This window comes from Agelaius phoeniceus, chromosome 13 (assembly GCF_051311805.1).
Source record: "Agelaius phoeniceus isolate bAgePho1 chromosome 13, bAgePho1.hap1, whole genome shotgun sequence".
Lineage (NCBI taxonomy): Eukaryota > Metazoa > Chordata > Aves > Passeriformes > Icteridae > Agelaius > Agelaius phoeniceus.
The window spans coordinates 2888460-2913754 of NC_135277.1; the positions used below are offsets into that span (position 1 = coordinate 2888460).

The window sequence follows — 25295 nt, forward strand, 5'->3', positions numbered from 1 at the left end:
CATTTGCAAGCATGTTTTGCCTCACAGATAAAGGGGGTGTGTGGTGATGCAGCCTGTGGGGTGCTCCCAGCCCATCACAGCACCTCAGCTCAGGAATGCACATGGAAGTGATGGAGAAAAAAGCTGCAGGGGGAAGGTGCTTATGGGCAACACAGTGTCCAGGAGGAAAGGCTGAGCTGCTGCTGGGGTGGATGGATGGATGGACAGAGAACACCGAGACCTGAAGGTGCCCTGGGGAGCAGCAAATGCTCGAGCACGGCTCTGTCTGAAGGGAAGCACCAGCCATGGCGTGAAGCCTGTTCCTGCTCTGCCCGCATTTCTGCAGATAAATCTGTGCCTGGAAGCACCACAAGGTGGGAGGGAACATCTGGGGGCACCTGTGCTGACAGCAAGGCCAATTCTCCCCTGGGCTTGTGAGCCATGGCTCAGGCTGGGGCTGGGAGCTGGCCCAGGAAGAGGGGAATGCATGGATGGGGTTGGGGCTGTATCAGTCCCTGAGGGGGGAACGCAGGGATGGGGTGTTGGGGGCTATATCAGTCCTTGAGGAGAAGGGGAATGCAGGGATGGGGTGTTGGGGGCTATATCAGTCCCTGAGGTGAAGAGGAACGTAGAGATGGGGAGTTGGGACTGTATCGACCCTGAGGGGGGAACGCAGGGACGGGGCGGGGAGGGGCGGTCTCTGCCGCTCGCTGTCTCGGCGCTCGGCTGCGCGGCCTGCGCGTGCTCGGCGCTCGGCGCGGTGGCCTGCGGCGGCGCGGCGCGGCCTGGCGCGGTGTGTGGCGTGTAGGGCCGGCTGTCCCGCTGTGTCGCCGATTGTCGCCGTGTGTCGCGATGGTGAAGCTCACGGCGGAGCTGATCGAGCAGGCGGCACAGTACACCAACGCCGTCCGAGACCGGGAGCTCGACCTGCGCGGTGCGCGGGCCCCGCGGGGCGAGAGGGGCTGTGCCGGGAAGGGGCGGGCGGGGGCTGAGGGCTGAGGCCCGGGGCTGTGGGGGTGTGTGTGGGGGGGTGGTCAGTGATGGAGCCTGGCGGTGGGACTGTGTTGGGTCCCGGAGGAGAGGCTGCCATGGGGTTTGGAGGGTCCGTGATGGATCTCCCAGTGGGGCCTGGCGCCTGCCGTGGCCGGAGGTGCCGAAGCAGGACGGGGAGGTTGGAGGGGCTGCAGCGGCCGGGGGTTGGGATGAAGAGCGATTAAAGAGGCTCCAGTGGCTTCGGAACCTGCGGGAGATGTGAGGGGTGAATCACAGAGTGGTAGAACGGTTTAGGATGGAAGGAACCTAAAGATCATCTCGTCCCAACCACCAAGAAGGGGAAAGTGGGGGAAATGTGGGAGGAATGTACTGTGGTGTGGGGGTGGGATGTGCCTCAGCACGGGGGATGTGCCAGAAAGGTGGGTTTGGTTTGGAGGACACGTCCAGGCAGGGAGCTGGTGTTTTGCTGAGGGGGAGGAAGAAGGATTCCAAAAGCCATGAGGGCTGTTGGGTGTGAGGGGGAGAGTTTGGTCTGGGAGCTGTGTGGAGCAGAGTGGATCCTGAGGTGTTTTGTCTGAACCTTATCAGCATCCCCAGTCCATCCCGATTTGCCCTCACACCCTATTGTGCTCTGCTGTGGGCACCACCTAATCCCTGCCCTGCCCTGCCCTCTCTCTCCAGGCTATAAAATCCCAGTTATTGAGAACCTGGGGGCCACCCTGGACCAGTTTGATGCCATCGATTTCTCTGACAACGAGATCCGCAAGCTGGACGGGTTCCCGCTGCTGCGGAGGCTGAAAACGCTCCTGATGAACAACAACAGGATTTGGTAAGGGGCTCTGCTTGGCCTCGTAGGACCCTGGGCAGAGGAAAATGCTCTTGGGAGAGAGGGGTGTGTGTCTTTCAGTGCTGGGCAGGGGCAGGAGTGTTTGTTTCAGGCAGTAAAATCAGCACTGAGCAGTGTGTGGGCTCTCTTTCAGTTTCCTTCCTGATTCAGTGCAAAAGGCAGGGTTTGTTTCTCAGCCAGGACAGTGAGATGCAGAGTTTGGGATCTGGCCACATCTTTGGATTTCAGTAATCATCTCCATAAAGACACGAAAAAATGAATACCTGCAAGGGAATAGATTATAAGATTTAAATCTAATATTGCACCTAATATTTGCAGTGATTTATTGCCAGCTTTATTAGAAAAGTGTTTTGGATGCTCACCCAGATTCTGCCAGTGTCACACTGGGTTGTTCACAGGGAGAGCCTCTGTGTTACTTTGTTTCTCTGTGTATTTCCAGCGTTGCTAATTCCTGCCCTAAATGAAACCTTTGTTTTTGTTGTTCTTCAGTCGGATTGGTGAGAACCTGGAGCAGGCACTGCCCAGCCTCACAGAGCTCATTCTCACCAACAACAACATTGCTGAACTGGTAAGCTGTCATGCAGGATAAAGCTAAACAAGCTGAAAATTTGTGGTTTTCATCCCTCTAATTAACCATTTTCCTGAGAGTAGTGCCATATCCTTTTGGTAATAGTTGGTTCTTTCCCTTTAGAGTAATATCCTACAGTTCTGGCAGTAGTTAACTGTGTACATCCTTTAATGAACATGATTTGCATCTTGCAGTGGAACAGCAGTCACAAAGCTTAGTGGTTTTCCTATTAAAATAATTGCAGTAATTTAATTAATGTCTAAAATAGATATGAGTTCAGGAACTTTGTTTTCAAATATTTGATTTTTTTGCTAAAGGGGCTTAAAATTTCTTGCTGTGCTCCCTTTACCCAGGGTGAACTGGATCCATTATCAACTATTAAATCCTTGACTTACCTGAGGTATGTAACCCCAAAAAGAAAAGCTGCTCTTTCTCTGGTGTTTGAGCTCTGCTGCTAGCTTGGCCCTTTGCTTTGGTCTGGAATGCTCTGCTTTTTATGAGCTGTGACAGATCCTTTATGTCTAAAAATTGAGTTGATAAACAGCGTTTGCTCTACTCTTCATGAGCATCTGGTAACTAATGTCTGAGGTTTTATATCACTTGACAGGCTGTTGGGATAATGAGATCTAACAGCTCTATAAACCAGTACACAAGTGCTGAAGCAGACTTAACCTTCGAAAACCTAAAACCAAAAGGTTTAATCTGTTGATAAAAAAATAGTTTAAAATACATGTAAACAAGGACTTTTCAGTAATGTTACATTTGATGTGAGGGACAGAAATAAACACAGTTTGTCCTGTGATTTTTCAGTTGATCAGTGTCCAGAGAGAAAAGTGATGTTTCAGTTATTTTTGGGGGAGTATTATGATTATTTTGAGGTTGTTCTTTATGTCATCCTTCAGTGATATCTACTGAATTGCTAAAGTGCAAGTTTGTATTATAGTTTCCATAATATCTAAGCACTGTCACTAGGCTTATTTCATGGTGTTATTTGTTGCCTGTTACAGCAGGAAGTACATGATGCATTTGAAGTATATTAATATATTGCAATACAAGTGCATTTTAAAATATTTTGTAACCTTTATTTACTTCACAGTGTTCTAAGAAATCCTGTAACAAATAAGAAACATTACAGATTATATCTAATTCATAAAGTTCCCCAGGTCAGAGTACTGGATTTTCAAAAAGTGAAGCTCAAAGTAAGTCTGCTTGCTTTTGATTTAGGTGTTTGGGTTTTTTTTAATTGTTTGGGGTTTTTTTTTTTCTGTTTGTTTGTTTTTTTTAATTGGGCTTTTTTTGTGGGGTTTTTTTTGGGGGGGGGGGCATTTAGGTTTTTTATTTGTTTGTTTGTTTGGTTAGTTTTGGGTTTTGTTTGGTTTTGGTTTGTTTGTTTTGGGGTGTTTTGTTTTTGTTTTGTGTTTGTGGTTTTGGTTTTTTTGGGGTTTTTTTGCATTCTTGAAAATTCACCACTAACAGTGACCTTGTTTCCATGGTTGTAAATTTTATTGAAACTCTGTAAGTGGCTCTACAACACTCTCATTGTTTTCTTTCATGGTTTCATTCTGTTAAGGATATAATCTGTTTAATTGTGTCTAATTATGTTGAGTGTTATTCTTTCCTGTCCCTCTGGTGTTGGTAGGAGACAGCTCTAGAGAAAGAAATGAGCAAACACCACTGGGTGGGGGATGAGTGTGGGAAAGAGCTCTTAATTTTAAGAGCACAAAGTTGATAATTCTCTGAATATTTGGGCAATGTTTATCTGCTTGTTCTTACATCTGGTCTCCATGTACCAATTTCACTGATGAGGATGAGCCAAAGTGTCTTTCTTGGCCAAGACAGCTTTGCAAACTGTGATGTTCTCAAATTAACTTTGTGTGTGTGTGTGTGGTATCGCTGTAGGAGCGACAGGAGGCAGAGAAAATGTTCAAGGGCAAACGGGGTGCACAGCTTGCAAAGGATATTGCCAGGAGAGCAAAAACGTAAGATAAAACAAACAAATTTCCACTGGCGTCCTCCTTCAGAAACACCACTTTCTTTGTGTGCAGTATCAGGCAGAAAACTGAAATATCAGCTGCTGGCAGGATGCCTCAAAAGCTTGGGGAGCCACAAGTGTCTTGTCCAAGCACCCCGAGTTTTGGATGGTGATGAATACATCTCAGAAGTATTTCTGAAAGAGTTAACTTGGTCAAGGTGGATTCACTGATGTCAACAAGCAGGAAAACTTAATTTTATTTTTGTTGTTTAACTGCAGAGAGGTGGCCATTATTTAATTTGTGGTTGGTGGGGTTTTTTTCCTAGATTATTGGTTTTGATTTGCTAAATTCTTTTCTTTCCCAAAATAAATAATTATGTGTTTATTTGGGGAAAAAACTGCAAAATCTGCTGTAGTTAGGAGATTAAATACAAAAGAAAATCTTTAATTAAGCTGTTACGGTATATGTTTATTTAGTTTAATTGTTAAGTGGTGCATCATATGTTTTGATCAACGTATTTGGTAATAAGAATTCAGATCACAGCATTTCCAAATTCATGGTTAAATAGAAAAATGTCTTGAACTTATTTAGCATTTAAACCTATAACAGATGGATTTGAGCTCGAGTTTGTGAGTGGAAAGGGATTCAGGTCAGGTGATCTCCTTAAAGCAGCAGCAGCAGCAGATAACCTTTTTCTTTTGGCTGTTAAGATTAATTCCACTTTAATGTAGGCTTTACTTTAGGCTGCTGTAATAGCACATTTGACATGTGGGAACAGAAACCCCATTTTCAGTTACTCTTTATTTATCCACCCTGCTTTTGTCATGGCAGCAGAGCAGCTGAGTGTTCAACAGCATCCAAATTGAAGAGCTTTTGCCAACTGCCTGATGAGTAAAGTTAAGTTCTGCCTCTGAGCAGATGAAAGGGGGGGGAATGGGACAGTGAAGACAAGATGCTGGTGTTTCTGAAGGAGGCAATTCAATTTTCTTCACTGTATCAGTTTGTTAACAAAGATAAGATACTACACTTGATGGAATGAAATGCTTTCAAACCTAGTTTGGAAGCATTTCAATTCAAGAGAAGCAGCTACTCTTCAAAAAGTGTAATAGGTCTTTTTTCTTCCTTTTGAAGCTTCAATCCAGGGGCTGGTCTGCCAACAGACAAAAAGAAAACTGGGCCCTCCCCAGGGGACGTGGAGGCAATTAAGGTAAATATGTCAGGAGAAAAGCTGTCATGGATCCAAATGGAACAAAAGTTTCCTTTGTGCTGTTCAGACAAATAGATCAGCGTGTCCTGGCTCTGGTTTAGGTTCTTTTCCTGTAAGTTTTCTTCTGACCTATCTGTATTTTGAAGACTTCAATGAAATACTAACCTGAGCTTAGAGTTCTTCCAAGGGAGGGGGGCGGTAATGATTTGTCATTTGTAGAATTTTCTAGAAGCAGAATTTAGAACTTTCCTGGGTGTTCAGTGTCCCTTATCTGGTAGCAGCCTGGTTTGTGTGCTGGCTGTGAGCACTGACTGAGCTCTCTGTTCCAGACTGCCATCGCCAACGCCTCGACCCTGGCGGAGGTGGAGCGGCTGAAGGGGCTGCTGCAGGCGGGCCAGATCCCCGGCAGGGAGCGCAAACCAGGTCACTGTCTGCTTCTGCTGCTCCTCCTTCAACACAGCCCACCCCTTCCTCGCTCCCTGATGCTGCTTGTGAGCTGTGTGGGGAGCTGGGTAGGCACAGTGTGAGTCTGTCATCTGTGCAGCACATCCCTGGCTCTGTGATAGCCTGGCCTTGGCTGCAGCTCTGGGCTGTCCCCTGAACTCCCTGCAGAGCCAGGTGCCCAACAAGGGGCTTTGCTGCACTGGATGACTTCAAAACTCATCCCAGTTATTTTGATGCCTTGTGAAGGCTGACCTAGAACAGATAATAGACAGAGTTAAAGAATAAAGTAGAGATTTATTAGGAGTCCTCCATGGATCCAACTTGGGCAGCACAAGAGCCCAGCCAAGGCTGCACCCAAGATGAACCAAAATGGCCCCAAAATGCACGGCCGGGCACGGGCTCTGTCCCTGGGATCAGTTCTGCTCCATTTGCACCTTGCAGTTCATTGTCCCATTCCAGCTTTAGCCCATGCAGTCCCACCCTGCTTGTTTTTCTCTCTCCAGCCCACGGTGTTTGTGCTCTTGGGGCTGAGATTTGGATCGTTTGTCCTTGGTCCCCAGCTAGAGCAGGAATTGTTTTGTCTGCCTACTCTGTGAAGAGAGCTTACTATCCCCCAGTATGAAGCTCAGACTAAAGCAGCACAGAATGTGAAAAATATAAAATCTAAAACCTGAGGCATCAATTTAACAAAATGAGATGAATTACAGAGTCTCTCTGGACCTCTGCTGAGGTGCAGATAAGACTCAATGTGTCAGCAATGAGTCTGGGAGCTCTGCAGAGATGGATCTCAGCTGCAGGCTGGCCATAGCACCGGTTTCCTGTACATCAGGGCTACCTGATTTTCCTCTCTGTGAAGTCTTTAAACGTTCCCGTTCCTACTCTTCTGCAGAGGGGTGGGGAAAGGAACAGCAACGTCTGCAGCAGCTGCCCTAAAACTCTGACATGTCCTTTCAGGCCCATCGGAAGACGGCGAAGAAGAAATGGAAGAGGACACAGTGCCAAACGGATCGTAGCTGGGGCCGTGCCGCGCTCCGGCCCCCCCCAGGAGCCCTTTCCCGTGCCGGGCCGTGCCGGTATCCCCGGCGGGGCCCGCCGCCCCCGTCCTCGCGCATTTCGCTGTTCAATAAACGAACGGTCCCTTTTTCTCCCGCGGGTGCCGCATCCGCTTCCCGGGCGGGGCGGGACAGGGCGGGACGGAAGGCGTTTCGGCGCACTGTGATTGGCTGCCTGCCGCCTGCCCCCTTCTCTCATTGGCCGGCGCAGCTAAACGTCGCTCCGGGCACTCCGCCAGTGGCGGCGCGGCGCTTCCTGGCGGCGCTTCCGGGCGGCGGCGGACGGGGCGGTGATTGGCGGAACGGGGCGGGCCCGGATATGAGGCGGCGGCGGACGGGGCGGTGATTGGTGGAGCGGGGCGGGCCCGGACGTGAGGCGGCGGCGGACGGGGCGGTGATTGGCGGAGCGGGGCGGGCCCGGACGTGAGGCGGCGGCGGGGGGCGATGGATCTCGGGGACGGCGGGGCCGCGGCGGGGCCCGGGCCGGCGCTGGGCCGGGGCGGGCTGGAGGCGCTGCAGCACACGGGTGAGGGGCCGCGGGCCGGGGGGGAGCGCGGGGCGCGGCGGGGCCGAGGCGGGCCCCGTGCCGCGGGCCGCGCTCAGCCCCGGCCTGTCCCCCGGCAGTGGGCTCGGTGCTGTCCGGCTATGGCTGGTACCTGCTGCTGGCCGCCGTCGCCGTGTACCTGCTCGTGCAGAAGGTGTCCCGCGGGCTGGCGGCGCGGCCGGGCGGCCGGCCCGGAGCGGCGGAGGCGGCGGAGGGTGAGTGCGGAGCGGTGTCGGTGCCTGCGGGCCCGGCCCGGGGCTGAGGCCGCTCGGATCCGTGCCGGGTGGGAGGTGGTGACAGCCCGGAGGGAGCCGGTGTGAGGGGTTGGATGGAGAGCGGTGCTCGGGTAACCTTTGAGCCCGCAGATCCTGGGTGAGGAGATCACCGGGAAAGGCTGGGCCGGGGGCGTGTTTGTAAAGGCTCTGAAGGAGAAGCTGTGTCCTAAAGCAACGAGTTTGGGAATAAAGGAGTGGGACATCGCTCTGGGATGGGTATCTGCTCCTCGGTGGGCAGCAGCTGAGTGGATGGGGGACAGCAGCACCTGTGGCCAGCTACCAAATAACTTTTAGACTTACCAAACAAAGCCAAAACGCCCAAATCTAAATCCTGGTGAAAATACTTCTATAAATATTCACTTTTTGTTGATATTCATCACTCCAGTTACTCTTTCCCAGTTCCTGCTGTGGCAGGACTGTGTACGTTTGGGGTGTGACAGTCTGTGTTATCCTTGGGAGTGTGGCACAGGTTGTAAATCTCACACAGTCAGGATCCTGCTGAAAAGCACAGGCTGTGCTCCTGGACCTGCCAAATCCATGAGTGCTTGGCACTGATCCCCTGGGCACATTGGCCCCACAGTAAAATCTTATTTGCTTGCTCTTAACCTCCTGCTGTTCTTTTGTGATGATAATTAAATAGCTATTTAATTGCCCAAACTGCCTGTAAAGTGAAATTATTGAAAGTACTGACATTTCTTTTTCATATTCATCAGTGGATCATAGCAAAAAATGAGGCAAACAAATGTGGAGATGCTTCAGCTGCTGCAAGAAAACAGAGCAACATTTGCCTTTTTTGGGGGGTGTAATTTTCCTTTTGACCTTCACAGGTCACTCATGAAGAGCAGTGGTGACTCAGTGTGGATTTTCTGAGACCTGCAGGTGTCTCTTGAGATGTGTGTCATGTTTGTAAGTGATTTCTCTGCTGATGGAGGCTGTTAAATCCTCTGCTGCACTGACACCAGCAGGACCCCTTGCCAGAAGGAGTAGGAGTGAATGTGGGCTGGTTGCCTCATCCTTCTGCGTAAAAGAAGTTCTCTGGGTAAAAATGGTCCCTGTGAAGCCTGAGTGATATTTCTGAATTAATTTGTATCTAACAAATCCTTCAGAAATAGAAGGAAGTGTCCTTGAAGTGTGAGGTTTAGATTTTATGGTTATGTACACTTGTGTCTTTATTAAAATATTGTTGAAATAATTAATTTAAAACAGTAAAACATGATGAAGTTTAATTCAGCATTATAAATTATTAGAAAAGATTAGCTGGAAACTGAACTTGAGCTGTGATTTTCTGCAAAACAGCTGCAGGGAGAGATGTGAGCCTTTCCTTATTACAATTCCTTGAGGAGACCATCTAGGATTTATTTTGAGTAGCTTTGCAAACTCTTTCCTGGTTTCCTAGAGCCTGATGTGGTGGTAAGAAGGCAGGAAGCTTTAGCAGCAGCTCGCCTCAGGATGCAAGAGGAATTGAATGCACAAGCAGAAAAATACAAAGAAAAGCAAAGACAGGTAACCAGAGTGCATTTCTTCCTTTAACCCATGAATTTCTCATCAAGCACTTTGCTGCTGTAAAAGACAGCAGCAAATTGTGATTGTGGGCAGGGTCACTGTGGGCCTGGTGTTCATTTTTTCACAGGTAAATCTGTACCTGCAGGAGCTTTGTTGTGGGTGCAGTGAATGGCTGGAGGAGTTTTGCTGCCATTTAAATTAACTGTCCCATGGCACTTGTGTGTTTTCTGCTCTTAAAGGCAAATATAAGTGCTAGAAATGTAGCTTAGCATTGGTGCAGTTCAAGGGTCTGAATTACAGCTTGAGATCACGAGGAACAGCAAATTGCTGAGTGGGGCAATGCAGAAAATGGGTGTGATCAGCACAGTAATAACTCTGATCATCATCTCACCTCTTCTGGTTTTGCTTTTGCAGTCAGACACTCAGACCCCCATTGGTAGCTGATGCTTCAAGTAATGTTGGCATTAAAAACAAAGGAAAAGCCCTTTCTTTCTTCTGTAGAACCCCATGTTGTGCATTTAATTACTGCAATATTCTTTACTTAGTACTTTCCATAGACTCAGGGTTTAAACTTGCCACTTGGTTCTGTTTTACCTTCAAAATCTTTTAAAGCATCAGGTGGCCAGAAGAAGCTGCAGGCTCAGTCAGTACATCCTGAGGAGAGATGTGGCTGCATAAAAAGAGTAAATTCTTCCATAATCTCAGAGATGCTGCATCAGATAAATACAGTTTGATGAGCCTGTTGTAGCTGTTTCTGGGGATTCTGTTAGCTCTGAAATCTTAGTTTTAAGATTAAAGCTAAGATTAAAACTGTATCCTGGGTTTGTTCTGTAGCTGGAGGAGGAGCGGCGACGGCAGAAGATCGCGATGTGGGAGAGCATGCAAGAGGGAAAGAGCTACAAAGGAAACCTGAAACTGAATCAGGTAACAGCCCTGGTAATCAGGTCACGCTTGTGTTCCTGTGATTCAGGGAGCTGAAATTCCTACTGAGTAACTTTTTGCTTTTCTGAACAGCAAGAAGTAGAATCTGGTGCCTCTGCCTCAGCAGTCCCGAAATCTAAACCAAACAAAAAGCCTTTGAGAGGAGGTGGTGAGTATGGAATCCTTCAGACACTCTGAGCTTGGAACAGGGCATTTACCCAGCTGTATCTATGGACTCTGTACATAATTTTTGTCTTTTTCAAGGAAGAAACAAAACATTCCTTACAAACAAGCTCTTTATCTCTGATCAGCTGGTCTGCTCTGTCCTTTGTGCAAAAGCTGGCAGGAAGTTTTGGGAGTGCTTTTCCTTGGGAAAAGAATGTGTCAATTTTTTTTTGTAAATATGCTTTGGTATCATTTACTGAGATTTTTGTCACTCAGAATTACAGTTTCTTACAGTAGTTCTGGAACCCTTCCCCCATTATTCTGTAAGTTCAGTAATTTAGTATCTGGTCTTGTTAATGAATTCCAATATGGTCTGCCTTTAAAGCACCTGTAGCACTGACTAAATGCAGGAAGAGGGTACTTTACTTTGTATTATGCAGATTCAGATGATGAAAGAAATTATTATGTAAAATGTGACCTTATTTTTCATATACCACAGTGCTGACCTATTGAATATATAAATCCTGTAGATGTATAAGTCTTGCCAACTCTCACAAAGCACCAGAAGGTCTCATGTTAAATTCAGTCACCTGCTGGAACCATCTTGATGGATGAAGTGCTTTCTGTGGCCTCACATTGCCCATGCCAGGCTCACTGGCCATGCAGGCAGTCTGCTTCCTCTCCTCTCAGCCCAAGAGCCCTTGCCATACCTGCAGGTGTTAATTTGGGTGTATTTTAGTGACAATTTTCTGTGGTGGAGTGGATCATCCAGACAGCCTCAATCAGGCTGAAAAGTGCAGTGCTGAGTGACTTGATTAAATGTATGAAACCTGTGGATTCTTGATTAAATATACTAAACCTCAGTTGCAGTGCAGTGCTGGGATTTCTGCTTTGAGTATTTTTCCTGGCATTTGAAGGAATCAAATAGATTGATTCATCTTAGGTAATTTAATAGGAGGATGTGGTGTCTGATGCTGTCAGCTATCTTTGGTGTCTCTGTCATGGGATATTTACCTCCCTGGGGGATGAGGAGTGCAGGGGTCAGCTGTGCTGAGAGGCAGGGTCAGGGCAGCTGGGTCTGGGCACCCTTCCAGCTGCTACCTGTCCTAGTTTAATCCTCAGCAAAGTCCTTGCTTAAGTAACCCATTACAGAATTAGAGGTCTCAGATCTTCTCCTGAGGTAGATCAGCATGAAGTGAAAGAACCATCTGTGCTGCTCAGCTGCTCAATTAAGCTAGAAAGCAAAACTTGGCTTTGGTATGAGAAAAACAAATTTCAAAGATGAAGGTGATGCTGGGAGTTTCAGTGGAGCAGGTTGCTTTGGAACCTCCCTGGTTAGCAGTGCTGCTAGGATTTGGGTTCTTAGGTTTGTGCAGAACAAATTGAAGATGTTTGCCAAGTTGTAACTTTGATGTTCTCCTGACATGGAGTTTCCCATGGTTACAGCATTAGGATGTTCAGCTAAAGTATATTTGCCTTACTGCCTATGCTTCCCTTTCAAATGCTCTAAAAAATTACTTTGCAGTGTTAATGAGTGGATTTACATTTGACCTTCAGAGCATTCCTTGCAGGACTGGAATAAAGGATTGTTTTAAGTCCCTGGCTGTTGGGCTCTTGCAGAACAGATACACTCTGCAGAGTTTACTCCAAGAGCTGCTGTTGCTGCTCTGTTTATCCTGCAGAGCAGCACTGCAGCTTTAGTGCAGACTTAGAAAAATTAAATGGTAATTCATTTCAATTGCATTTAATCCAAATTGATCAAATTAAGCCACAAGTGTTTAGCAATGGCTTTTAAAGAAAGAAACCCTCTCAAGTCTGGATGTTTTCTGTGCTTTCGTTTTCCCTAAAATGCTGCGTGTGTGAAGTATGAGCAAGGTGTAAATATTATGAGATCAGTTTTTGGTGTTCCTTGTGTGTTGTTGAAGGGCTGTGGAGGATGGATATTAAGAGCGGGTTTCTGCTGTGTGTTCCAGGCTATAACCCCCTGTCTGGAGAAGGAGGAGGGACGTGCTCCTGGAGGCCCGGCCGGCGGGGCCCGTCCGCAGGTGGATGAGGCTAAAACATCCCTGGTGTCCATCCCTGGCACTAGCAGGCTTGATCCCACCCCCTGTCCCACTGCCTGCAGCTGGCCTGTCACACACACTCCTCTGGGGCTGCCTTAGTGCACTTGCTAACTTAAAACAGGTTTTTGTTTGTTTGATCTACACAGTTTTCAAATTGTAACACATTGGCTGATCCTAAACCAGAAAAATGGCTGATCCTCTTAGAGAGGGCAAGGAGAGAAGCAATTTCAGCATAATCAGTAAATTTTCACTCTTCTGTAGAGAGGGACTGTAGTCTCCAGCCAAGGTGAATCACCTGGGATTGTGAGATCTGGGGTTTCTGGCAAATTTAGTTATCTATGCTCACGTTACCTCTGTAAGATGAGGATATTTACCATCCTCAGACATGTTACCAGATTTACCTTCCAGCTAAACACAGTCATTTAGAGAGGAAGGATATTATCATTGGCAGACACCTTGAATTGCAGAGGGACTTTCAGAAAAAGCACAGGTGATCTGACAAATGCCACGGATTTGCACCAAAGGTCAGTTGCTGCAAAAGAGTCTCTGTGACAAGCCAGCTTGAATGATGTTTTCCTTATAAATGGTAAACAAACCACTGAGGATTACTGATGATAGACAGCAGACAGGGGGTTCTTGCTATCCCTTTTTTTTCTTTTTTCTTTTTTTTTTATTTCAACTGCTTTGTAAAAACAATACACTATTAAATATAATTGCAAACGTCATAAATCTAGTATTTACAATCTTGTGGTTTTCTACAGCGTCTTTTTTATAGCAAGCATTTGTTCTAGTGCAATAAATGTGTATAAAGCAAGGTGGGAGGTGAAGTGACCCTGCTGCAGCTTGTGCAGCACCAAAGCTGAGGCTGGTGTGTGCTGAGGAGGGCTCTGGCCAGTGAAAGTGTCACAATGGCAGGTGAGGGGTACAAGGATTGTGGGGTGTTCATCCTTTGGTGTATGTCCAGCCCTGAGGACAGAGAACAACTGATCATCATAACCAAACTTTCCAAGCATCCCATCCCCTTGGTTTTCTCTCTAAAATGCAACAGACAAAATCCAGGTTGTCTGGAGAGGAGTGAAATAATTCCTGTTGGCATAGGACAAGTGTCCCTGTGTCCAGTTGCTGTTCCTGAGCTGCTGTGTGGGCATTGGGGTAGGGAGCAGTGGTTCCTTAGAGCTTAGGGCTTTTTGAGCACTTGTTTCTGAGTATTTCCTCTTGGAATATTTGTGCTTATCAATAGATACCAGTGTCAACTTTGAGTACACTGTTTATGTGCATGTTGATATTTCTCTTGATTAGAAATGCAGCAGGATTGTGTTATTACAGAGTTTTAAAGTTGGTAATGAAATTGAAAGGCCAAGAGCCTTTTGTTTTAGACACAACAAGTGTTTGGTCACATGTGTGGAAGGTGAAGTGAGGCTGTTCATGTTCCTGTGGAAATTAATTCAGAGGCCAGTGTGTGTAGCTTCAGGTTTTAATCCTTCAGAAGGCAAAAAGAAACAGAGGTGGGGAGGGATATTTTCAAGATCTGAAGAGTCTTCCTCAGGAAAGAGGACTGAGATGTAATGCCTCAGGGAACATCTTCTCCCTTGAGTTGGGGAAACAGGCAACAGAAAAACAAATGGGGGAGGCTGTTGTCTTAAAGAAGCAGAAATCCCTGTGTGATAAAATGGTCAGGGATGGGTTTATTTAATTCAGTAAAAACATTTGCAAAATAAATAAGCAGGTCTTAACTGAGCATATGCTAATCTTTCTCTGTGTCTCAAGACTTGCTTCTGGCTATGACTAGGGATATGGCTTTTTGCCCAATTCTAAGGTTTAATAAGACATGTCAAGTGAAAATGAAATGAAGTATGTATTTCTGGAAGCTTCAACCCTTTTTTCTCCTTTATTTTTTTTTTTTATTTTAATCCTCAAGTTCCTGAATTTTTCTTAGTCAGACACTTCTAAGCTATTGAACAGGGTGGGAGGACAAACCTCAGTTCATAAAACTTCTTTTGGCTCACAACCTGCACAAGAGGGAAGGATTTTTCCTCTGACTTCAAATGGAAAGCTCTCCCCTGACCACAAGCATTATGGAAAGGTGGTTGCTTGCTGCTTTATAGCTCAGGAGTGAAGCATGCAGAAAGCATTAGGTGAAAGTGAACTATTTAATGAATCCATTGTTCCTGGTTTGGTATGAATTCCCAAGAACTTGAATTATGAAAGTTCATATTAAAAAGCCTTCAGGAGATTTTTTTTTCCCCCCACTAGAGCAGTTATGCAAGAAGCCTCTTGCTTTACTCATGCAGATGTTCTGGAAATACCTCTCTCTGGAAGAAGCTGGGTAATAAACTATTTAACTGCTGTATAATGGCATTTAACCACTGAAGAACAATCTGGTTTGGGTATTAAAAAATCCAAAAATCAAGCAAGTGTTCAGAGGGACAAAAAATTTCTGAGGATGTTACTTGCTTGAAAAGTGCAGCTAAGTATTTTTTGTTGCTTTTAGATGATTTATATGCTGGAGGAGCAGAGTTTTTTGTTTTCTTTAAATTGCAGATGAGATCTGGTTTGTGCATAGTTCTCTTAACTATTCATCAGGAGTTCTTGAGCACTGGAGTTAAAACTGAACAAAACAACCCACGATGTCAGACTCATAAAAATTATTTGGCTTTATTTGTGCCTTTAAAAAACATTGTGAAACGAGGGAAAGATTTTAAGAATGATATTGCATACTTGGGTGTTTAAAAAATATGTTTCTTATGCTGGAAATTTTTAATAACAAAGAGAAGAGGGAGTTGGGGGAGTGAGGGCAATGGGGGAATCTGTCAGCAGAGCTGTTCCCAGGTGTTCCAGAGTTATCTGTGCCTCAATCAGAGATCAATGTGAATGAAAATTATAATTGCACCTATATCTGCAAGGAACTGCTGTCCTTGCAAAATCTGAGTGCAGGTGTGAAATGCCAGTACTAACAAATCTCATCTGCTCTGTTTTATGCAGCTCTGTACTATTCAGACTCAAAACTCAAGGAGCTGGGCTGTTCTGCAGTGGCTCTGTGCTCAGACTGCTGATGCTCAGCTCAGGTGTTTAGATTGCCTTTTTTGGGGGGGGTTGTGTCTTATTCCCCTCCCTAGAAGATGATTTTGCATTCCAGAGTTCTGTGAAGGGGGATGGCATCCAGCCTGAGAGTCTCCTGCACGTTTTACCAGCAGCCCTGTTGTTCCTGGCTGCATTTAAACCCCTCTAATGCTCTTCTTTTTGCCTCCTGCTCAAGGAGCAGGCAGCTCCCTTCTGTGCAGTTGGGTCCTTGCAAGCCTGGCTGCACATCAGCACACATCTCAGCATCAGATCCACCTTCTGGATGAATTCTGCTCTTATACAGGCTAAAAAGTGGCACCTTTTCAGGGATCATTTTAGCCACAAGTGGGGCTCAGAGTATTTCTGTCCATGCTATAGCTGAACACTGAAACTATGCAATTTCCAGCTGTAAAAAAAGCTGGTCTAGACTTGGATGGGCTGAAGCTTTGGGTTTTTTTGTTTTTTTTTTTCCTCTCCCTCCTGTGTGGAATGAAAGCTTGGCTTTGGGAACAGCTCTGCAACCACAAAGGAAAGGCACAGGCTGCTGGCTGGGTGGTGTCCTGGCCCAGCTGCACTGCTGAAGCTGATTTTTGTGAGAGCTTCCAAGGCAGCCTGACACACACCCTGCCCATACTCCCAGCTCCAGAGCCAGCAACTTCAAAACCTTCTGTTGTTTTTTTTAATGAGAAACCAATGTCTGCAGTGGAATAGGTGCCCTCAGCTCAGCTTTGGTGGGGAAAATACAAATTTTGTGTTGAAGGTTTCAGTGGCAAGGCACTGGCAGGGAGGCAGGTGCTGTTCTCATGTATTGATTGCTGTGATTTTATTTTGAAGTGCACACCTGCTAAAAAGCACTTTCAGCACAGAGCAACATCTCCATTGGTAAATTTACAATTTCACTCCTCCCTCTACTGTAGATTCTTTCTGTGTGGTGGTTACTGAGCTGAGCTTCTGAGCTGGATCTGTGGGAGCAGTCATGGAGGGAGGCAGGGAAAAGAACTTCCTTAAAATTTTTAAATTTAAAACTTAAAATTTTATTTAAAGAGAATGGAGGGGAAATGGATACCCTGAAATACCTGGCATTTAAATCTAGTTCTAGTACTCTGCATTAAAATGGGGAGTTACTGTCAGCTTGGCCTAAAAGATGCACTTTGAAAAAAACAAAAACAATCAGATTGAACAGCTTTGTCACATACTGGGAAGGGGCAACACTGCCTGTGAATTCCATTTCTTAGGTAATGTAATTGCCACTTCTTTAGGAGTTCTGCTTTTTAGGCTCTGACATCTTGATGCTCACATTTAAAACTGGGCTGTTCCAGTGCGTTCTTGACTCGGGTCAGGCAGCACCACGTTAAAAATGCATCAGTCCCCATGTCACACCCCTGACAGCGCCGCTCCTGTCACCAGCCGGGTGACACCTGGAGGCTCAGCAGGCACCGGAGGAGCTGCCTGGGGAGCAGGGGGGTTCTTCTGCACGGCATTCCCGCATTTCCCGGCCGGGAAGGCGAGCGCGCTGCACTGCGGGGCCGGGCCGGGCGATGGCAATGTCGGGCCGGGCTGGGAGCGAGAACGGGCACGGCTCCGGCAGGACGGGCACGGCTCCGGCAGGACGGGCACAGCTCCTGCAGAACGGGCACAGCAGATCGGGCACGGCTCCGGCAGAAGGGGCACGGCAGGACGGGCACGGCAGGACGGGCACAGCAGAACGGGCACGGCAGGACGGGCACAGCAGATCGGGCACGGCTCCGGCAGAACGGGCACAGCTCCTGCAAATGGGCACAGCAGAACGGGCACAGCAGATCGGGCACGGCTCCGGCAGAACGGGCACAGCAGGACGGGCACAGCCCCTGCAGAACGGGCACTTCTGAGTCACCTGCCCGAGCACAGCTTGGGACTGGGCCTGCCAGCACCAGAATAGGATGGGGAGGGGAGAAAAGAAAGAAAAAAGTGGGTGCTGGAGCTGAGGAAGGAGTTTCCGCATCATTTGGGAAAATGCGGTGGTGCTGGAAACATTGTGACAGAGACAAATGCTACTGGTTGCCCAGTGAGATTTTTTCCACCGTGAGTCTGTTACATTGAATATATGAAGTATGCTCATTTTCCAGTGCCTGGGCAGTTTTTAAAGTATAAGTTTGAGTACTGGAACATTCATAATTAAAGTTTCTGGAGCATTTGGGGAGTAGTTCACTTCTGTAACTATTATTTTAAAATGTGGTAAAGAATGTGTCTTGTAGAAGGTAAATCCTGCAAGTATTGGAGTGGGCTTGCTGGAGATCAAAATCAGTGGGAAAAAGAAGTGGTAATAATGCAAGATATTCCTTTCCTCTACAGGACAAAGTCTCCTATGTGGAAGAAACTTTTTTCATTTGGTATTCAGGTTCTTTATTCCGAAAGGATGACATTTATTCTGTATGCACACACGTACACAGAGGCAGCTCAAGGACTTGGCTTTTTCATTGTTTAAAAATAGGATTACTGTTTTGTTAATCTGATTATGAATCTAAACCATGTGGGCCTGTCAAGTGGGCTCTCAGTGGCTGGGCTGGGTGCTAATCTTGCTGGAGGGAGTGGGATGGGAGCGTGGGGATGAGCACACACCATGTGCATCCTCTGCAGATTTTGGAGAGCCCTCAGAATACCTCCTCCAGCCATCCCACAAGGAACTGGAAACATGCTGCATAAAAATGCTGTATGCTTGTAGACTGTGTTACCAAAGAAAAATATCATGTCTTTGAATATATAGTAACCATGATACATAGTGACAGCTATTGAGACCAAGAGCTGTATTAATAGGGAATGGCACTTAAATGTGATTATGCAGTATGACCTTTTGCTGCCATCCAGATTAAAAATACACTCTAGGCAGGTAACAGTATTATAATTCCACGGGAAGAAATAAGCCATGCTTTTCAAGTTTTCCCTAAATCTGCTTTTCCCCCTTTTTTTCCAGCAGCTGCTCTATGCAAGAACAGGGGCAGAAGCAGTAAAAGGGGCATGTGCCTGCCTAGCACTTTGAAATGTGAGTTTGGCACAATAAATGGCACAAAGGGAGGCATGTGGATGTGCTGTGGGAGTTGTGTGAGCATTGCAGCATTCCCAGGTGGCACCCCCTCATCACAGCTGGACATCTCAGCCTTAGAGCTGGGGTGTGAAATCTGTGCCTGCTCTGCAGGTCAAATCTGGCACCAGGAAAGCTCCCCTTCCTTCTCCTGCCCCTTCCCAAGCATCCTCTGGCCACCCCTGCACGTGGTGAGCTCCAGGACCACAATTGCTCTGGAGGTGCAGCAAGGTGGGAACATGCCCAGGAGAGCTCTGGGCTGAGGAGATCCATCAGGGGAATGTGCTGCTCTGCTTCATCATTTCCATGTGTGCTGAAGTGGCACAGAGTTCTCAGCTCTGATGACTAACTTCTTTTCTTTGTGGGAAGAAGCCAACTGACAGCTCCTCAGCCCCAGCCCCAACCTTTCTCCTTTTTATTGCCTTTTAACCACGCTAGCTCTGCCTTTTCCTGTAATTCATAGGCCACAGTGGCTTTCCCTTGAATCAGGAGATTTTTACAGCTGATTTGGAGCAGGCAGAGTAATCTCATTCCTGCTCATGGACTTGCCACATGTGCCTCTCTTGGAAAGGAGTGGGCTTGCTCTTTTTGTAGCTTGAATGTCCCTTGGTATTGTGTATTTCAGGACCTGATGATCAGGCTTGTGGGGAGAGGAGGGAAGCAGAGTTTAATGAAGAACATTTTTTAAGTGCAATAAAAGATCCATGTGTGCAGAGTGGCACGGGCTGAGGATACCCCCAGACTTCATGGAAAGGATCAGTGCACCAGTAGTGAGAAATAATTGTGGAGCATTGCAAACCCTGGGAATTAGAAAGGAATTACAGTGGAAAGGACAGTCCAGCTGGCCTTTGCCAATGGTGTTCCTGCCCCTCCTGGCTTTACTTGCCTTGTGTGTATTCCAGTTTGGACTGCTCTTCCTTTCTCTCTCTTTCACCATTTAGTTCTTCTCTTCCTCTTCACACAAACGCATCCCTTTCAATACATCCCTGTTCTGTCCATGGGCAAACAAAAGGAGACGTCCTGCTCTTCCTTCCTGTTCACTATTTGTATTCCTTATCTAGTTTCTATTTGTATTCAATTTTATTGTTGTTTAATACCATAAATCCTGGTGGCACTTTCCTTGTGTTATTTGTGCTCTGACATCACGAGTTCATCTGTGCTGACCTCGGTATGAGGATTGCACCATCACAAGAGCAATAAACCCCAAACAAAAGCATTTTTTCCAAGACATTTCATTGAGCTCATTAGATAAGCAGATTGTGTCATTACCTGCTCAATCCCAGAAGCGAGACAGTTACTTGTGATCATAAAAAGTCTGTCATGGATGTCTCTCTTTGGCTTATTACTGTAGAGTATTAATGTGGTGTGATATCCTCTTTTGCAATGGTTCTTGCTCAAGAGGTTGCTGCCGTTACACCAAGACTTTCTTCTTCCCAGCCCATTATGGATGACATCATGATATAAATAAAATTTAAAATGGAAAAGACTGGCAATTGGAAAGGCCGAAGTGGGCAGGAAATGGAAGAAACCACAATGATAAGCAGGAGGTCAGTGGGTAGTACTTGATAAGTTTCTTCTGTTGAGACTGGAAGTTTTTTTTCCTGTGAAATGTGAGGGGTTTGTGGCTGCAGCATTTGAAGCTGAAGTGCTCTGTAGATGAAACGCACGTGGGGAGTCAGTGTGGACAAAGGAAAAAGAAATCTTCATGCAATAAAGTCTTCAATCTGTTGAGCACTCTCTGTAGCCTGCGGATGGAAACAGACTGACCTATTTCTGGTTGGTTTAATTAGCAAGGTGGGAAAAAACAGAGAGCGCCTGTGCCTTGGCTCCCTGTCACCACAGCCTGTGCTGCACAAATGCACCAGTGCCAGGCAAACAGGGCTGGAAGGCTGCTCCTCACTGCCTGCATCCCCTTGGACTCTGTGCCATGGGGCAGAGCCGGGCCTTGGGCAGCAGGGACCCGACCTGGTGCCTGTCCTGGGTCTGTCCCCAGTGTCTTCCCATCCTAGTCTGGGCTCCCAGTTCTGGCCCCCGAGCCAGGGTTCTGCCACGGGGGCTTGGTGCAGGTGCTGGGACGCCTATCCTGGGGTTATGTCCAGCGCCTCAGTCCCTGTCCCCAGAGCTGAGCATCCACATTCTCTTGGCCTCTGCTCCTCTTGATCTGGATAGCTGGGGCTGAGGTTCAGGTGTGCCAGTTCTGAGGTCCCAGTGTGGGATGCTGGGCCAGGTTCCCTATCCCCTGTGTGGAATGCTTGGTTAAGGTGCCGGTCCCTGTCACAGAACGGGTTTGGGTTGGAAGGGCCCTTAACGCTCATCTCATCCCACTCCGTGCCCCGGGCAGCGGGGACACCTTCCCACAGACCGGGCTGCTCCAAGCCCCGTCCAACCTGGCCTGGAATGCTTCCAGCGATGGGGCGGGACGTCCAGCGGTGCCGCTGCAGGGCGGTGCTCCCGCCCCCGGGTCACAGCGCGGCTCCCGGAGCCCCCTGCCCGGGGCCGTGTCCCGGAGCCCCGCGCGGGGCGGGGGCCGCACCGGGGGCTGCGCGGCGGCGGCGGCTCCGGCACGGCCGGGCGGGGCCAGGGGCAGCGCGGCGGGGCCGCACACGGCGCCTGTGCCGAGGGGCAGGGCCGGGGAGGCGGGCGGCCCCCCGCTCCCCTCCCTCCGCTTCCCGTCCCTGCCCCTTCCCCCATGGCGGCGCTGGGCGCCTCGGCGCGGCTGGCGGCGGCGGCGGCGCTGTGAGCAGCGGGCCGGGCGGGCATGGCGGGCCGCGGCCGCCGCGCCTGGCTCAGCGTCCTGCTGGGGCTGGTGCTGGGCTTCGTGCTCGCATCGCGCCTCGTCCTGCCCCGCGCCTCCGAGCTGGCGGCGGCGGCGCGGCCCCACCGAGCCCGCCCGCAGGGCTGCCGCCCGCCGCCCGCCGCCGCCGCCGCCGCCCCGCCGCGCCGCCCCGGCCCGCCGGCACAGAGCTTCCTCTTCGTGGGGGTCATGACGGCGCAGAAGTACCTGCGGAGCCGCGCCGTGGCCGCGCACCGGTGAGCGGCGGGGGGCCGGGGGCGCCCGCCGGGGATGGGGGTCCGGTGGGCTGCCTTGGGCTGGGGTCTGGGATCGGCTCGGGGTCGGTTCGGGTGGGCTCGACTCGTCTCAACTGGGTTCGGTCACGTTCAGCTGAGCCGGGCTTGGCTCGGTTCGCTCCCATTCAACCGAGCTGGGCTTGGCTCGCTTCGCTCCCATTCAGCTGGACTCGGGCCGGCCGGCCGGTTCCCCCGGGGTAAAACCGCCCGGCCCGGGATGCCCTTACAGCCGGGATGCCCCCGCCAGCCCCGGAGACCGCTCGCCCTTCCCCGGGGCAGGTGCGAGCGAGCCTCGGGGCACGCTCAGCCCCGGCGCTCCTCGCTCCGGGCCCCGGGGCGCTCTCCGGGCGGGCTGCGGCAGCCGCGGTGCCCCGAGCGCGGCTCCGCTGCCCGGGCAGCTCGGCAGGGACGCGAGGGGTCCGTGAGCCGCGTTACCGCTCCCGCAGGGTCTGGCTCAGCCAGGTTCCACCTGGCAGGTGGCCCCGGTGACCTTGCCTGAGGGTCAGGCAGCCCCGCCGGTGCGAGGGGACGCTGAGTGCCGGTCACCGGCGGGGACACGGGCATCCAAGTGCGTCCCTCGGTGCCTCTGCCTTGGGCGCAGCTGCGCCACGCTGGTACGGTCCTTGGCTGCTGCTTGTGGAGCGAGCTGACAGCCTGACGGTAACAGAAATAAAGTTTGGGGACCGCTGTAATGCCCTGGATAAAGACCACTGTGCCAAGCCGAAAGCTTGTGCTTGGGAATGGGACCCAGAAAAGGCATCTGGGAACAAAGAGTAAAACCCAGCTCGGCTCTCTGCAGCTGCTGCTGAGGATGGACCGGGCAGTGAAGCAGCTCGGATGGGGAGAGCCAGCCTGGGTGAAGCGCTCCGTGCTTCAGACTGGTTGAGCTAATGCAGGAGCCAGGGTCTCGGAGCCGTGTGTTTGTTACCTGAGCGCACCTAATTTAGGAGCAGGAGCAATCTTGGTGCTTTGCACTGTGTGCTGCTCACCGTGGTCCCCAGGTGTGGCTGGGCATGGCCGTGAGTGCCACGGGCTAACGGGAATTCTGTCCAAAGCCTCGGCAGCATCAGGATAATCATCTCTTCTGTGAGAGATGTGTCTGTGGCTTTGGTGGAACTCTGTGCTCGGCTGAAATGTGCTGGGATATGCTCATTGCTCCGGTGAGCGCGCCAGCAGGCAGTGCTGGGAGGCTGCACGGGAAGCCTGCTTGGGAAATCTGAAAGAGTCAAGAGCTAAAATGTCAGCTCGGGTACACCCCAGCTCTGGCTGAGCCAGCACCCTCAGGGGAGCAGCCAGGAGCTCTGGGGCAGATCTTTCTAAATAAATAAATAAATAAATAAAATATCCCCTTCAGTCTTGTGCTAGAACAAACCCTTCTCCATATCCTGCCTGCCCTGGCTGAAAAGTACTTGGCCCTATTGGCCAGTAAGAGCAGGGTGACAAAACTATCTATGATGGGCCATCATACCATCGTTCCCAGCTCGGCTCTGGTTTCAGGAAATCTGTCTTTATATCAGCATCCAATGCAATAAAATTGCTTTATTTGGGCAATCTGAGGCATATTGTCCACCAGCGATAGTTTTAATGGAAACTTAATTCCTTCTTCCAGCAGTAGACCTGTAATTAAGTTACAGAAAGCGCATGATTGATGCTTTGAAATGGGTGAAGGAATCTGTTTCTTCAGGGTTATGTTCTCCTTCACAATGTGGGATGGAGCATTTTGGATTGCAAATCTCACAGGCTGTGCAATTTAGATTTACATACAGGGAGGCTGGAGTCGTGTTGGGACATCGCATACCAGGTTTTATGGCAGAATACTTTATCTAGCATCCATCAGATTTTGCTTAAAGAATTCGGAAAAGGGAAATTTATCACTGTGTTGTCCAGAGTGTTCTTTGGGGAGAAATTCACTTTGCTGGCGTGGGAAGGATTCTTGTTCTCGCCTGGTTTTGCCTGTGCTTGCTGAACAGTCTGGTGCTGTGGCGGAGCTGGGTTTAGTGAACAAGATCTGCGACATCTGCTCTCACAAAACAATGGCTAAAGATGCAACTTAACAAATTCAGCTAATGGAATCGGGCTCCTTCAGCCCTTAGATGGAGATCTGAGTATCGCTTTTTACTACACTGCTATTTTGGTTTAACGTCTAGAGATGATGTCTGTTCTTGGAAGAGATGGATAAAGAGACCCTTAGTAGGGCTAAATGCGTTTTTCTCACCTCCGTTGGTGAAAGAAATGAGCTAATGTCCTGGTGACAGGAAGACATCTTTGGGGGAAGATGGGGAGGGGGGAAGAGGAAGACAAACCTGAAATCTTAAATGGCTTTTGATTGCCATGAAGTACTCAAGCAGACAATTGCTGGGATTACTACATTGACAAAGCATCCTGGTGAGCTGAATCGCTGGCACAGCCAGTGAAATGGGAAGCTGCTAGCAAGGCATTCCCGGGGTGGCAGCGTGTGCAGAGCCTTGATACCACGCTGAAAGGAATTAGGGATTCAGAGGCTGAATACCTCCAAATTGCTGTGGCTCAAAGGCCATTTACAGACACAGCTAAAAGGGACCGGAGCAGAAAGCATTTGCTGATCCTGGCTGCTGTGAATCCAGATAGGGTCTAACAAGAGGGGAAGCAATCCACTTCCTGAACATCAATCATGAGCAAAATGACCACTGCAAGGCAAACCAGGCCTGCTGGATTTTCGGGAGCCGCCGGCTCTTTGTAACAGTCCTGCTTTTGTAGTCTGTGAGGCAGAGAATAAGCTTTAGATCCACAGGTTTTCGGAGGGCAGATTTGCAGCCTCAGCAGTGATTGCATCTGACAGCCAGGTTAGCAGAGCTTCCCTTCCAGGAGGCCGGGGAAGTGCAGCAGCAGGAGCCACGGTGTCACTTGGAAGGACAAGGAGTAGTCAGGAAAAGAGCTGGGCAGGAAGGAGTTAAAGGGATGGCTGGGGTTCAGGGAAAGTGCAACAATATGTGCTAATGGTTTTGCAGTTGAGGGGAGTTGTCCTAAAAGAGCTGCAGGAAGGAGAGGATGGGAATAAGCAGTCTCCCAGAAGATTTAAGTCTGCTGTCTCAGGAGCAGAAATATCAGGCAGTTAACCCATTTTTTTTTTTTTTTTCCGTTTGCGTAGCAACTAGATTTCCTGGGAAACGTGGCAGGAGAGTGGTGTGAATGCAGTTAATGGCGAGATGTCAGCGGCTGGCCTTTGGCAGCATCTTTGCAGGAACACAGCCGCAGCACGTCTGGGTTTGGGACGGTCCCCAGGGCACCGTCAAGTGCCACGAGGACCATGAGGGATGCCCGGGGCTGGTGCTGAGCCATCCCTGCCCGGTGGCAGAAGGGTGCCCTTCAGGGGCTCCATTTCCAACGTGCTGCCTCTGTTGGTGGTGGCTTACAGGAAGCTGGAATCCAAATACCTGAGTGCTCGGAAGAGCTTAAGTGAAAGGCAGCCAGAAGGATTTGGGTGTGGGGGAGTTTGGGTTATCTGTCAAAGCGTGCACTTACACATTGCAAGTGTATTGCTCCTAAATTCAGATCTGCATCTGTCGGGTGGTTTGGCCCGTTCTGGTCGCTGGTT

The 25295-nt window shown here is 49.0% G+C and overlaps 3 protein-coding genes across 3 annotated transcripts in view; all 3 read left to right on the top strand.

The window, feature by feature from the left end:
- The first annotated feature begins 721 nt into the window (after positions 1–721).
- SNRPA1 (small nuclear ribonucleoprotein polypeptide A') lies at positions 722–7156 on the top strand. The gene is made up of 9 exons (XM_054641985.2): positions 722–913; positions 1654–1801; positions 2309–2387; positions 2741–2787; positions 3484–3586; positions 4287–4366; positions 5492–5567; positions 5897–5990; positions 6966–7156. The coding sequence occupies exons 1-9, from the start codon at positions 832–834 to the stop codon at positions 7022–7024; spliced, it is 768 nt and encodes a 255-aa protein (XP_054497960.1). The 5' UTR covers positions 722–831; the 3' UTR covers positions 7025–7156.
- A 285-nt stretch (positions 7157–7441) lies between these two features.
- Positions 7442–13277, top strand: SELENOS (selenoprotein S). The gene is made up of 6 exons (XM_054642218.2): positions 7442–7589; positions 7688–7822; positions 9279–9385; positions 10220–10309; positions 10400–10475; positions 12445–13277. Exons 1-6 carry the CDS (start codon positions 7508–7510, stop codon positions 12522–12524), a joined length of 570 nt encoding a protein of 189 aa, XP_054498193.2. The 5' UTR covers positions 7442–7507; the 3' UTR covers positions 12525–13277.
- An 8038-nt stretch (positions 13278–21315) lies between these two features.
- The window catches only part of CHSY1 (chondroitin sulfate synthase 1), a 74002-nt gene continuing 70022 nt past the window's right edge, over positions 21316–25295 (top strand). Inside the window, exon 1 of the mRNA XM_054642078.2 lies at positions 21316–21682. Within this exon, the coding sequence (XP_054498053.1) occupies positions 21411–21682 (272 nt within the window). The 5' untranslated portion in view covers positions 21316–21410. The remainder of the gene's footprint in view (positions 21683–25295) is intronic.

What these genes read in the sequence shown, in the direction of transcription:
- SNRPA1 (XM_054641985.2), top strand. Translation starts at nt 832, where the DNA reads ATGGTGAAGCTCACGGCGGAGCTGATCGAGCAGGCGGCACAGTACACC. An exon ending in AAATCCTTGACTTACCTGAG is followed by an intron (nt 2,788 to 3,483) that starts GTATGTAACCCC and finishes TTTACTTCACAG; the next exon opens with TGTTCTAAGAAATCCTGTAA. An exon ending in CGGCAGGGAGCGCAAACCAG is followed by an intron (nt 5,991 to 6,965) that starts GTCACTGTCTGC and finishes ATGTCCTTTCAG; the next exon opens with GCCCATCGGAAGACGGCGAA.
- SELENOS (XM_054642218.2), top strand. Translation starts at nt 7,508, where the DNA reads ATGGATCTCGGGGACGGCGGGGCCGCGGCGGGGCCCGGGCCGGCGCTG. An exon ending in ACAAAGAAAAGCAAAGACAG is followed by an intron (nt 9,386 to 10,219) that starts GTAACCAGAGTG and finishes TTTGTTCTGTAG; the next exon opens with CTGGAGGAGGAGCGGCGACG. An exon ending in AAAGCCTTTGAGAGGAGGTG is followed by an intron (nt 10,476 to 12,444) that starts GTGAGTATGGAA and finishes TGTGTGTTCCAG; the next exon opens with GCTATAACCCCCTGTCTGGA.